The 13,058-nt window shown below is 34.5% G+C and overlaps 1 protein-coding gene across 2 annotated transcripts in view; it reads right to left on the bottom strand.

The window, feature by feature from the left end:
* CycT (Cyclin T) overlaps window positions 1-13,058 on the bottom strand; it is a 33,899-nt gene that overhangs the window by 20,685 nt on the left and 156 nt on the right. For both annotated transcript variants that reach the window (XM_073081395.1, XM_073081394.1), the window contains exons 2-4: window positions 12,537-13,034; window positions 2,068-2,185; window positions 1,054-1,161 (exon numbers count right to left, since the gene is read on the bottom strand). In XM_073081395.1, coding sequence (XP_072937496.1) covers window positions 1,054-1,161; window positions 2,068-2,185; window positions 12,537-12,685 — 375 coding nt within the window. In that variant the 5' untranslated portion in view covers window positions 12,686-13,034. The remainder of the gene's footprint in view (window positions 1-1,053; window positions 1,162-2,067; window positions 2,186-12,536; window positions 13,035-13,058) is intronic.

Raw genomic sequence — 13,058 nt, forward strand, 5'->3', positions numbered from 1 at the left:
CCTTTATGGTTCGACTCCGACGGCACCACTGCCTCATAATAACTGTGTTTAGCATTGCTGTGTCCTAATTTGAAGGGTGTGGTAAGGAAGACATACTTTTTCGAGGCGTTCCAGCTTAGTCCAGCTTTGTCAGGGGTAGCGGCGGGGCATCTGTGGCCGACCTCAGTTTGGGATAGGAATATCTAATCCTATCTGGGGTTGATTACAGGTGTCCACGGGCGGCAGCACGCACTTACCATCAGGTGCATGCATGCTCGTCTGCTACTCCTATATTATAAAGTCTTTTCAATTCGTAATTTAGGATGATATTGAGATAACCTTAATAAGACTACCAGCACGAGATTAGATAGCTCACGGTAACCTCAACACTATCAAACAATTGAGGTGCTATCAAATACATCATTATCTTGATAAGGCACTACAGATAGCGGAGTTCTTTAGAAATTGTATGAATAATTGAATATTATAAAAGACACGAATTGATAGATGCGACTTGAAAAGGTTTATAAGTGTCCGCCATAAGGCTCCGTCAGCAAGAACTTTGATGCACAACCGCCAACCCTATATTTGTTTAATAATAGCAGTATTAAGCACTATTGTGTTTTGAATTAATGGGGTTGCAAAGAGAATCATCATCATCTTCATCTAGCATCATTGATTCTCCACAGGTAGGAATCTACCTTATCAGAGGTTGATTACAGATATACATGGTGGCAGTAGCCACTCAACATCAGATGGCCTTCGTATACCATAAAAAATGATACTTATATCATTAATTAACTGTATTGCCTATGTTGTATTTTAAAAATTATAGACATACTCCTTATATCTATTTCCTCAGCTTAAAAAACCGATTTTAAAAATCCAAAAGTCATTGTATTCAATTATACTTTTGTATCTTTGTTTATATTGTCTGAATTAAACTATGATAATTATTATTATTCTATAGGAGTATCTACTGAGGTATGTAATATAAGTACTTCCCAACAGAGAAAGGAGTACCGAAACACCAAAACCGTGAAGAGTAAAGTTCTGCTAGTAAGTATAACATACCTGTTCTTGATAGTGTTCCGACGTGAGTGCGGTGACACCCTCACCTCTGTGGAGGCAGACGTGTGCCACTTTTATTACATATTCTAATTTTCGGGGTTGTTCCTCTACCTGAAATTTGTAAAAAAATAAACTTTAAAACAATTATTTTTTAAGTTCCCATCTGGTAGAATTGTAAAAAAAAATGTAACTGTCAACTTGTAAGTGCCTCCGCACGCCTATGCAAAATAAATATATTTCATTTCATATTTTCGCAGTAGGTAATCGGTTTTAATATCAATATAAAAGATCCTATTTATCTATTAGTCTATGATAATTCCTTAAGTATTTTTTGTACCTAGTGTTTATTTAATTTTGGATAACTAGTGTCCAAATTACAATTAACCATTAACCAAATATTGATCAAACAAACCACAAGTGGTTCATGAGCAAGTAAAAAATCACTCTTACACAACAACGCTAAATGGTGCTGTGTTCCGGTATGAAGGATGTAGTAAGGAATACATATCTGAGGCATTCCTACTTGGTCCTCATGGGTAACCATGCATTTGTGGCCGACATCAGAAAGGACTCTTATCTGGGATTAGTTACAGATGTCCAATATAATAAAACAGAGTTAAGAACTGCTGACACTACCTCGAGTAAGACTCATCTTATCTGGGTTTGATTACATGTATCGAAGGTGGTAGAACCCTTTGTGGTTCGACTCCGGCGGCACCACCACCACACCTATTTCTACCTAATAACAGCAGTGTTAGGCGTTGCTGTGTTCCGGTTTGAAGGGTGTGGTAAGGGAGACAGACATTTACGAGGCATTCCAGCTTAGTCCTCAGGGGTAGCGGCGCATCTGTAGCCGACCTCAGGTTGAAATATCTAAACCTATCTGGGGTTGATTACAGATGTCCATGGGCGGCAGTAGCCACTTACCATCAGGTGGACTGCACGCTCGTCTGCTATTCCTATATAATCCATATGACAGTGGCCAATAACAGTTGGATAAATGTTATAAAAACCCACCTTTGCGGCGAGGAAGAGCGCAGCAGCGGCTATCGCGTTCCTGTGGAACTGTGTGAACGAATGGAACGCGTAGAAACGATGCATGTACACTATCGCCGTGTTGATGCATAGTTGTGATCTGTTGTTGTGCGGTTAAGGAAATATCACCAAAATTTGGATTCATGCTCTATTTATAGAAACTTATTGCCTATTATTATATTATTCTTATTTCATGTTATTCTATATACTACTAGTAAGTTTATAAATAAAAATAAAGTAAATTTATATAAATTAAATTCGAAAACGAACATTAGGTATATCAGAAGTTCTTACTGAAAATTTTACAAAAAACGCATGTGAAAAATCTTCTTCGGAGTGCATAAACACAGTTTTGAAGTGTCAAGATATTTTTGAATGCAAAAATAATATGAAATATGTTGCAATAGGTATTATATACTACTTATACACATTCATACTTTATACCATCAGTGTCCTTGATAAAATGTAGCTTTTCTGATATGTTTCAAGTGTCCGTAATTCATATTAAAATATCTTCTCCATAATGTAACACCTTGTGAAGTGGTGGTACACATATTGACATTCAAAAAGTGCTCTGTAAACAACCTATTTTTACCACGCTTTTATTACCTTGACCTGTATGTATGTATGTAACGGAATATTTGAACTCGATTTTTACCCACCTTGTATGGTCCGATTAATTTAGAATTTTGAACTATTACTAAGAACTGATGACAATACACGAATTTCATGATATTATCCCATTATCTTCATCAACATCATCAGGCATCAGGATAAACGATTTATTTGTGCGATTTTAGCATGGCTCTTAGTTATTAAACTATACTTATAAAAAAAAGAAAATTGATTTGATTTGAAATAATAATTACAAATGCAAAAATACTAAGTAACTGTAAAACTATTAGAAAACAAAAAAAAAGACTACAAAATGTTCAGTACAAAATTATACAAAACAGAATATTATAGTTAAAAAAAAATTTTATTCTCAAAATCTTGTAATATTTACTAGCCAATTTTTGGTTTTAATTTTTATCGCGTGTCGTTTATGTAAAAATCAATGAAAAAAATATTTTTTCTCAAACGGCCCAAAACAAATTTAATTATAAATTGAATAATTGTTATCATCACAGAATAGTAATAAACAGTGAGTCACGATATGTGTTTATTACTAAGATCGCATGCACATTAATACTTATATTATTTATTCATGAGTGTAACAGGTACATGAATATTCACATTTTTGCAATAAATTAATGTCTGCAATGATTTGTTTCATTATTTTCCTTATATTTATTTATTGGACATACTTTATACATAAACTAGTTGCACCCTGTGGTTTCACTCGCTTTTAAAAGTGTAGGTACTTAGAATTTCATGGGTATTAATTTTTTGCATGGAACCCTCGTTCCTTTCTTTAAATTTAATTATTTATTTATTATAAGAAGTTGAAGTACATATTTATTTACAATATTAACCTAATAATAAAAAAGGACAAAAATAACATATAGAACAGGTTTTAAAACACTTATGGAAAAAAAATTACTGTCCTTTAGAAGTCCCCAAATTTAAGTAGCCAAGTTACCCCAATTAACTATCCGTGAACCTCGTCAAAATTGGCCTAGACATTTCAAAATTAACGGCTACAAACCTACAGACTGATAAAAACAAAATTGTTTTGTACAAGCCATGTTTTCATATGCATTTCAGACATTTCAGATGTTTTTTTTTTAGTATTAATGTATAAATAATAAAAACAAAAGATGGTAGAACTAAGGAAGTTCAACTGGGAAGGTACCACCGCTACATCTATTACTTGCATGAAGTAGTTCTGCATTTCCGTGGAATGTTGTGGATGCAGGCCGACGTACATACGCTACCTTAGTCTCCAAGAATAGCAACGCATATTAAGAGAGAAAGAAGTCGACTTTAGAACCCTTATTCATGGAGTTGGTTCCAGACTATACGATTCACATCTTTTTCCCCACTAAGAGGTCGCCATCTGATAGAGGCTTGGAGTCCCCTAGCACTGAAGCCAGTAAGTGTTTAGTGGGTGATGCATCCCTTAAGAATGAGTCCCACGCAACAGTCGCGACGTTGGTGTAACTGCATGAGCATTCACCCCCTCCGTGTTCCCAGGATAGCCTTTTTATTGTCTGGACGCAAAAAAAAAGACTATATCTCTAACAATAACTTGTAACTCAAAAAATACTACTTTACATAAGAAGAAACGCTGCTTTAAAAAGACAGAACGTATTGCCACACTTTAATATTTTGCTCCATTTTGAACCTAAGGACCTGGTGTGTTAAGGACAATCTGTGATAGGTCATTTAAGTCCAAATATGCAAAAATCGCTTTTTCGTAAAAAAAATTAGATACGAGTTATTGCTACTACATCGTCAATATGACGGTGACAGTATCATCAGGTGGACTGCATGCACATTTGGCACTTCAAGTTTATAAAAAAAAGTCTCATATAATCAGTACCCTTACCAGGAGTTTTTTCCTTTTGGACAAATATGAGTGTTTTGGTATTGTTTTACGTATTTGCCCATACATACATTCCAATCAGCGCCCCTAGCGGATTGTGTCCGAACTAGAAAATCGTATGGGCCAATACGTAAACAAATACCAAAATAGTCGTATTTGTCGAAACGTAAAAACTCCTGGTAAGGGTACAGGATGCAGTAGTACAAGGAAAATACCAAGACATTCAATTGAACGCCGCATGAATCATACACGGTCGCTCACAATATCGAATTATTTCTTTTTAATGACTTCTGAAAGACATGACTCATTGTTTGGAGCACGCAAACAGCTGTTATCAATGTTTAGTGATTAATGCTATTGTACGAAACAATTTCGTGTATTGTACATTAATATTTAACTAACAATTTAAAGGCAAACTCGATAAATCGACAAATTAGTGATCATGTTTCAAACCGCCCGTTGAGTTTTAAGAATTTATTAACTTAACTAAGCCCTCTTCGTGTAATAAAAACAACCTTTATGTAGTACATATTTATTCAATGATCACATCAGGTTGTACTATTACATATATTTGACACCATCTTAATTCCATCATCACTTATTTCTTTAATGAACCTTTCTTGGTTTGCTTTATTTCCACATTTTCAACACAACATAATATTATCAGGATAACATAAAATAACATTGATCTAATGTATTTTTCTCCCGCCCCACTAACTTCCATTTTTAAAAACTGACAGTGACAACTATTCTTCTTTTCTTAATTCGAAATGTCACAATTATCAGATCGGATACTCTATACCTATAAGGTTTTAGTATAAAATTGTTTAAAAATAATTATTAAATTCGGAAATCATGACATTCGAAGTACAGGAACGCGCATACTATTTTGCTACCAGTAGTCACCTATCCACCAACCGACCGCGGTCGACGTTGCATGACATTGTAAATTGGTTAACATCTGTTATTAATATTCAATCTATCCCACGTTTGGCCTACCAACGATCGACATTTGACACTACTTCATACTTGAAATTTTCATATTTCGATCTTGGGTACGTATAATTTGAATGGATTGAGTATTCATAACGGGCGTAGCACCAACTCGCCATCTATCCATTTTCTACTTTGCGAGTTTTGAGCTCACAAATGTAGGAAGTAAACTTTTTTATAAAGTTTATTGGCTCGACTCGAGTTGTTTTAATGCTGGGTACAAGTAATATTAACATTATAACTGAGAGAAACTCCTCTATAGCTCTAAAGCGCATTAGTCGAGGGAGACACGGGTAAGTGACCACCCTATTTTCAAACCGCGGAGGCTTCCACAAGGTTTCTGTCGCCGAATACGCAACTAAAGACTTCGCCACTTACAAATAAAACAACTCAAAATACATTTTTCTGTGAATGATACAATTTAATCCAAAATATTTCCTATTATAATGTGTACTTAACTCTGGTTACATATATAACTACTTATAACTATATATTTCATTATTTTAATTTTATTTATTACAAATATCTCGAAACAAAAATGGAACAATGTTCAATTTTAAACCGAGTTTCCTGGAAAATTTCCTTTTTAACATGCTTTTATTGGCTTGGGTTGTATCTATATATGTATGTATGTAAATGAATCTTTGCATATGCATTTTATTGCGGTTCATGACTATTCTCTCATAGATAATTGCCAATAGAATGATTGTAACATTTAAAATATCAAGCACCCCACGCTCTTTACTCTGAATTGATTTTTTATTTTAATAACTTACATTTTATTAAAAAAAAATATTTTCTCGTTTTTACTTCGATAAGCAATAAAAGCGTGTTTTTTAAACTATTATTTATTTTTAATTTTGAGTTGTGCGGTTATTCTTGCAGAGCAGCGAGTTGTATAGCCATATTAATTAGAGCCAAGACTCAATATTAGACCGTATAGAGGTCTTTCTGTTCGTCTGTCTAGACAAGTGAGTTCAAAGATCATTCTGAACAAACGAGATAGTATTAGCGACAATAGACAAATGTATGTTTTGTTCACTACAAAAGACTACTGATAAAATCTTTATTATTCCCTTTTTTATTTATATGTTTTATTAATAATATTAAAATAGCGACCACTTGATGGTAAGATACCACAGCATGGAGATCTATGACCTACACCGTATAGAACTTTGTTATACCTGAAGCCTAGCACAGATGCTCCACCTAAAGACTAATCTTAGTCTCGACTATCTAGTCAACTTAATCTTGACTAGTCGATTCATTATAAGACAGCCAGCATCCACATCCCTTTCACTGAAAAGCACAACAGCTGCATGCTAGAAATACGTATGCCAGTTGACCAGCGGTACCTACCCGGTCGAACACCTTTCTTCACGATACAAAACTACAAAATCATACGGCAGTTAAAACAAAATTGAACGACATTATACAAGGTTAAACAGGTCGCCGACCTCACGGCAGGCGTCATCATTAAGGTTTCACACACCTGCCGGTTGGGCGGAAGTTAAAAAAAAACGAGCCAAGGGCGAATCGGGCTCGCGTAATTATCACGCACGACGCTTTCCAGACGTTATTTTAAAAATTTTGGGTACAAATTTACTGCGATGGGTTTTTCGAGCGTATGTATTTCTCATTCCTTGGCACGGCCTCTCGGCTTGGCGAATTTTAACAAATGAGGTGTTAGTGGATTTGTCTAAATTGTGGAATAGGCTAGTCTATAATTTTAATCATCTCGGGACGTGGCTGGCGTTAACACTAGTGCCAGCCGACGTTGCCGGGTCGCGAATGTAATGCTCACACTCCTCGTGACCCGGCACCGAGCGTCCAGAAAAACGCCGAGGAGTTTTAGTTGGTAAGAGTCACGTGCGTGCGTGCGAGTCTCTTTGCTCCCTCGGGCAGAAGGGGGTCCCTCCCCCTAAAAAAAGGCTATAATTCTAAGAAGTCAAGTTTTTGTTTCATATTAAACCTACAAACTTCTACATACTGCGAGTAGACGGCTTTTAGATCGTTATCTACAGTAATTTAGTGTTACATTCAGAATGTAACTAGGAATGGTAATGTTTAAAATTTTAAAACGCCCGTTTTGGATTTTAGTAAATTGCAACACTATGACATCAGAAAAAGCTTTTATTTCAAAAGAGTAGCATAATTAGCATAGATTAAAAAAACATCTGCGAAAAGAACGTGTCGCTTCCGATTTTTTTCTCTCGCCTATGCTATGAAGGTTGTCCGTAAATAAATAGTTTCTAACAGCAAAAACGACGTGGCCATATTTAAAGAATTTATTTTTATTGATAATGTTAAGAAGGGGGTCCAGGCCCCTAAGCCAGTTCCCCATACATACCGCCCATAGAATAATATACTATATATAAAGTATTATTACACCATGTTATGTTATGGTGTTTGAGGTTTTCCTGCTTCCCAGTATATCCAATTTCGTAGAAAATACTAAAACCGCACCACAAACAAGGTCTATAATTAACCTACGGGCAGTTCAGTTTGCAAGTAGTTTTACGTAAAATTTCAAGATCATTAACATTGCTGTAAGTGGAAACCTATGAAGGCCAATAATTACGTCGGAATTGCGTTTATTTGGTACATGGGCAATGATTTTGCAATACCTATATGTGCCTAGTATGTGCCTACACCAAAGAAAAAAATTTCTACACTCGCAGCCCCACACTAGGATTCTCTGTGATACACGGGTAAGGTGACCGCTCCGCCACGCGGGTCGTCAAAGGTACAAAATGTAGGGGTACAAAATCGAAAAAAAAAATGTTTGTGATTCTAATGGCTAATTTGCAAAATGGCTGAACAGATTTAGGGTTACACACATATTCTGGAACACTACATTTACGAAAACTGTAAAAAGAAATCTGTACTATAAAATAAAAGCCTAAATTACTAATCTGTAACCGACATTTCATTCATTTGTTGTATACACTATACATACATACATATACAGATAAAAGACAATGTTTACAATATTTTATTTTTATGGATTTTCCCATTAGCAATACCCCCAAATATTATTTCTGCAAAGTTTCCTGTTTACTTGGTCGCTCACATCTGTCAAATTTTACACAGGTTAAGCGAGGTCAAAGATAGCAGATGTATGTTTTCATATTATGAAACCTCTGATAACGGTCCTTTGATCCCATATATACGTACATGACTTATGACTTTTTCTCATGACGCATCTATGATAATTTTATAATATATAAAACAATACAATATATTATGCATATTGATACCTTAATTCGCAAATCAGCCAACTACACTTTTGTCAAAAAGTTTTTTTTATTTATTTTAATGGTAAATGGCGTTGAACGAAATCAAAATATATAAAAAAAACATATATGTACAGGTTAATATTAGATGAGTAAAATACATAGATAGATAATTGTAACAAGAAGGTGTAACCAGTTTTTAAAATTGAAATTGTTGCATAAATCAAGTTTTGCCATGTCTCTGTGCTAAAATGTACCTAAATTGTTTGAAATACTTATTTATTAAGCCAATTACAATGTATTAGTTATTATTATGTAAATTTTCTCTTAAAATGTTTTTATTTGTCAAGGATTAAAAAAATAGCTGACAAATCAGCCTTTTGTGACTTAATCCAATTTCAAGGCGGTGAAATATCTATTTCTATATTATTTATCAAAGTAAATAAAAATAAAGAAGTACAAATTTAAGTAAATGAAATTTACTGTTTGTCTGTTTGTTTTGCGAAACAGCAGGACCAATTTTGACAGGTCTATCACCAAGTTAGGTGATCTTAATTGGCTAATTTTAATACAACATAGACAAATTTTATGTTGGTTTTGTAAAAAATCACTCATCATTTTTCCCCAGCACCCCAAAAAGAAATATAACTTCAAAAATATAAATAAAATATTATATTATTGAACAATAAATGCAAAATTTATTAAAGAAATACCAACAATACAATATGAAACAGCCATATGTATTTTCCCTGACCTTTGGGGCCCAAATTTGCAACAATTATTATCACAAAATGACAGTACAATACTCAATTGTGCCTATTGTTAGAGATTTAACAGGTGCCTGTAAGATTTTTTGCTCTTGCACAAAAGAGGTGGATAAAAGGCATTTATAACAACTATTTTGTAAACATCAAAGCTATTTGAAATTTAAGGTAGGGATTTTGAAGTGTGGTGTGTATGGGAGATGAATACATTAATTATAAACATTATAGAGCTCAATTTTATGTCATGAAATCTTAGACCAACTCTTTTAGATGATATGTACATCATCATTGTCACATTACTCTCCCATTGCTGGGCAAGTGTCTTATCTCTGAATGAGGATTAGGCCAGTCCACCGCTCTGGCCAAGTGCATATTGGTATGATATACATACATTTGAGATTTTTTAAGAAATCTCAGGTAGTATGTACATATTACAAGATACTTATCACATGTTTTTATGGTAAATAAATGCAAAAAAGCAGTGATAGCCTAGTGGTTAAGAAACTCGGCCTCTCGATCGAGGGGCCGATGTTTAAAATATCAATCACCTCTGATTTTTCAAAATGATGTGCGTATTAGAAATTAATTATCACTTGCTGAAACGGCGAAGGAAATAATTGAACTATTGAACTGAGTTTTATAAAAAAAAATCTCAAGGGTATGTGATCTATATTTTTCCTGTATCAAGGGTGCCATGTATACAAATACCCTACATCCTGAACAGAAATGCAATTAAAGCAATTAGATATCCCATCTGATCAGGAATCACACCCGGAACCTATTGCATGTACCTAATGGTGAATGTTTTGCAACTTGTGACTCTAATAGACTGTGCCCAACAGAAAAAGTAGTGAGTCGATAAAATGTATATTACATTCTTTTTAGTTCATTTAAGGTCATGTAAATGACCCAGATATGTAAGAGAATAACATTATCCACTTATTTAATTGTACATTTAAATTAAACTGCTTTAACTGTCCGTCAAGGTGAAAGAATAAAGGAATTTTCGTAGGCAAACATTTTTTATATAATACATTTATAGGCTGAGTGACTATTTACTTTAACCTCGCTATGACTCAACAAAAAAGTAACGGAATATTCAAACAAAGAATTAGTTGCCCCATTGTATAAATGTTTGAAAATGGATTGTCAAATTTACATTTATAAAGAGTGCTCTTACAATGTTAACTGTAATGTTACATTATCAATGTAACACATTGTTGAGTAGTATTTAAAATGTGTTATACAAGTATTTAGTATATTACCTTAATAAATTTAAAATGTCTGTCTTCAAAATTCAAAATTTTACAATTACTGTAACATTTATCATTATAGCTCCTATAGTAATTACTAGCTTTTGCCCGCGGCTTCGCCCGCGTTTAAAAGAAAATAATATAACATACATAAAACTGAAAATTCGTACCTTCAACTTTGCTAAAGATCATCACTTGATCAAATGCATAGTTTACGATTCAATCCTTACTAATATCGATTAAAATAATCGATGTTTTGGGTCCAAAAGACCGATTCTCCGATTAATCGATCTTAGATCGCCATCCCTAGTTCCCGAAGGATTTCCGGGATAAAAACTATCCTATGTCCTTTCTCGGGTCTCAGATTATCTTTGTACAAAATTTCATTAAAATCGGTTCAGTGGTTTGGGCGTGAAGAAGAGACAATCAGACAGACAGACAGACAGACAGAGTTACTTTCGAATTTATTATATTAGTAAGGATTATGTGTAGCACATCACTGCCTGTCCATGAAGTACAGTCTTATCTGTGGGACTTTTAACATAAACAACACAAAATTACATGGGTGTTGATCTGTCATCGAGAAAATAAAGAAATGGAAATAGTATAATAGGCAGAATATGTTAAATTTTGATATTTGGTGGGATTAATATTAATAGGTTTTTGTAAATAGGTGTTAGTTTTACACAACACAACAAGAATATATTACACAACATTGCATTTTATGATAGCATCTTTATATATCTTAATTTTCAAAGAACATATCAGTCGAAATTAGTTAATATTTTTAAGTTTGTACTGGCTGAAGTATTATAAAAAAAAATTGGAAAAAAGTAATAATAGTTGAGATATTAGGTAAATTTTGACATACTAGATGTAGCAGTCGAGATATAGATGAAAAATTTAAGTTTACATGACAACATTCTGGAAAATAATTATTATGCTAGATTTAAAACAAGATAATTTCGAAATTTCCGGAATTTCTTCACCTACAAAAACAGTTTGTTGCCAAAATAACTTTCTTAGAAGCCGAAATGACCACTCTTGATGTAAATAATTCTCAGATCTAGGCATCATACGTTCAAATGTTTTTAAAAACACATCCTACGCACGATGTTCCATGAATGAAATTTACCGACATATGCATAATAAACACTGCATAGATAACATGCCTACATTGTTTTATTTACGTCAGATTACTGATAAATTGCGACTGTGGCTACTAGGAAGAGATTGTGAGTTTTAGCGAGACGCAAAACGTAAGGTGAAAAAAGGCGGTTAATTTTAGCGCCAGACGAGCGGTCGATGGCTGCGTCACTGCGCAAGCGCGGTCATCTGTCAAGAGCACTGAACTGACCCAAAAACACAACGACACACGCGACCATAACCTTAATAATACTTTTTTGCAACAATTCATCATCGTGCTAACAAAGAAATCTCACCTTACCTTTAGAAATCGGCCGCAGACGCGGGAAATCCCACACATCACAGCGAAAGTGACTCGAGTGACGCCGCCAACATAGCCAACATTTCGTCATACTCCTGCGGCCCATTTATCATCACAGCACATTTTAACACTTGAAACACGCATTTCAGCACGAATTAACACTAATTTCATTAACGAAAACACTCCGTAAACACTTCAAAACCCCGTTTACACACGTTTTGCACACATGACTCGACAAAAACATTGGGTAGTCACGTTTGAAAAGGATACACTTGAAGCCGCTGTCCCATATCCTGGATTAGATTCGCGGCCTGCTGCCGATAGGCTAACTCTTTATCTGCATCTAAACCGCATTTTCTGCTTGGTGAATTCTGTAGTTGCTCTTTTGTAAAATACCATTTTTCTTGTCCGCCAGCCATTGAACGGATGTTCCAATGACTGCCCACGAAGAAGCACGACGGAGAGCTGTGCTCCGTCTATGTGCGTGAGTGGAAAAGAGATGGCGCTATGACAGCGACGAACGGAAGCAGACCACGTTAACATTTGAGTGATTTACAAAGATTTAAATAACATTTCGAAGTTTTAACACCAAAAATATTCACTGTACAGTAACTAAATATAAATTAAGTTTTTCGATAATACTACTTAACTAATCTACGGCGTATAAAAAATCGACACAAATTATAATTATCTTCGTATGTACTCAAATGGCCGCCATTGCAATTTTTGGTGGTTTCACAGTGAGGTCTCCGGTGACAGAATGACGATCTGCAACAAACACAGGTATTGTAC

This window comes from Epargyreus clarus, unplaced genomic scaffold (genome assembly GCF_041222505.1).
Source record: "Epargyreus clarus isolate Ecla_fem2 unplaced genomic scaffold, WU_Ecla_fem_2.2 ptg000016l, whole genome shotgun sequence".
In the NCBI taxonomy this organism is placed as follows: Eukaryota; Metazoa; Arthropoda; class Insecta; order Lepidoptera; family Hesperiidae; genus Epargyreus; species Epargyreus clarus.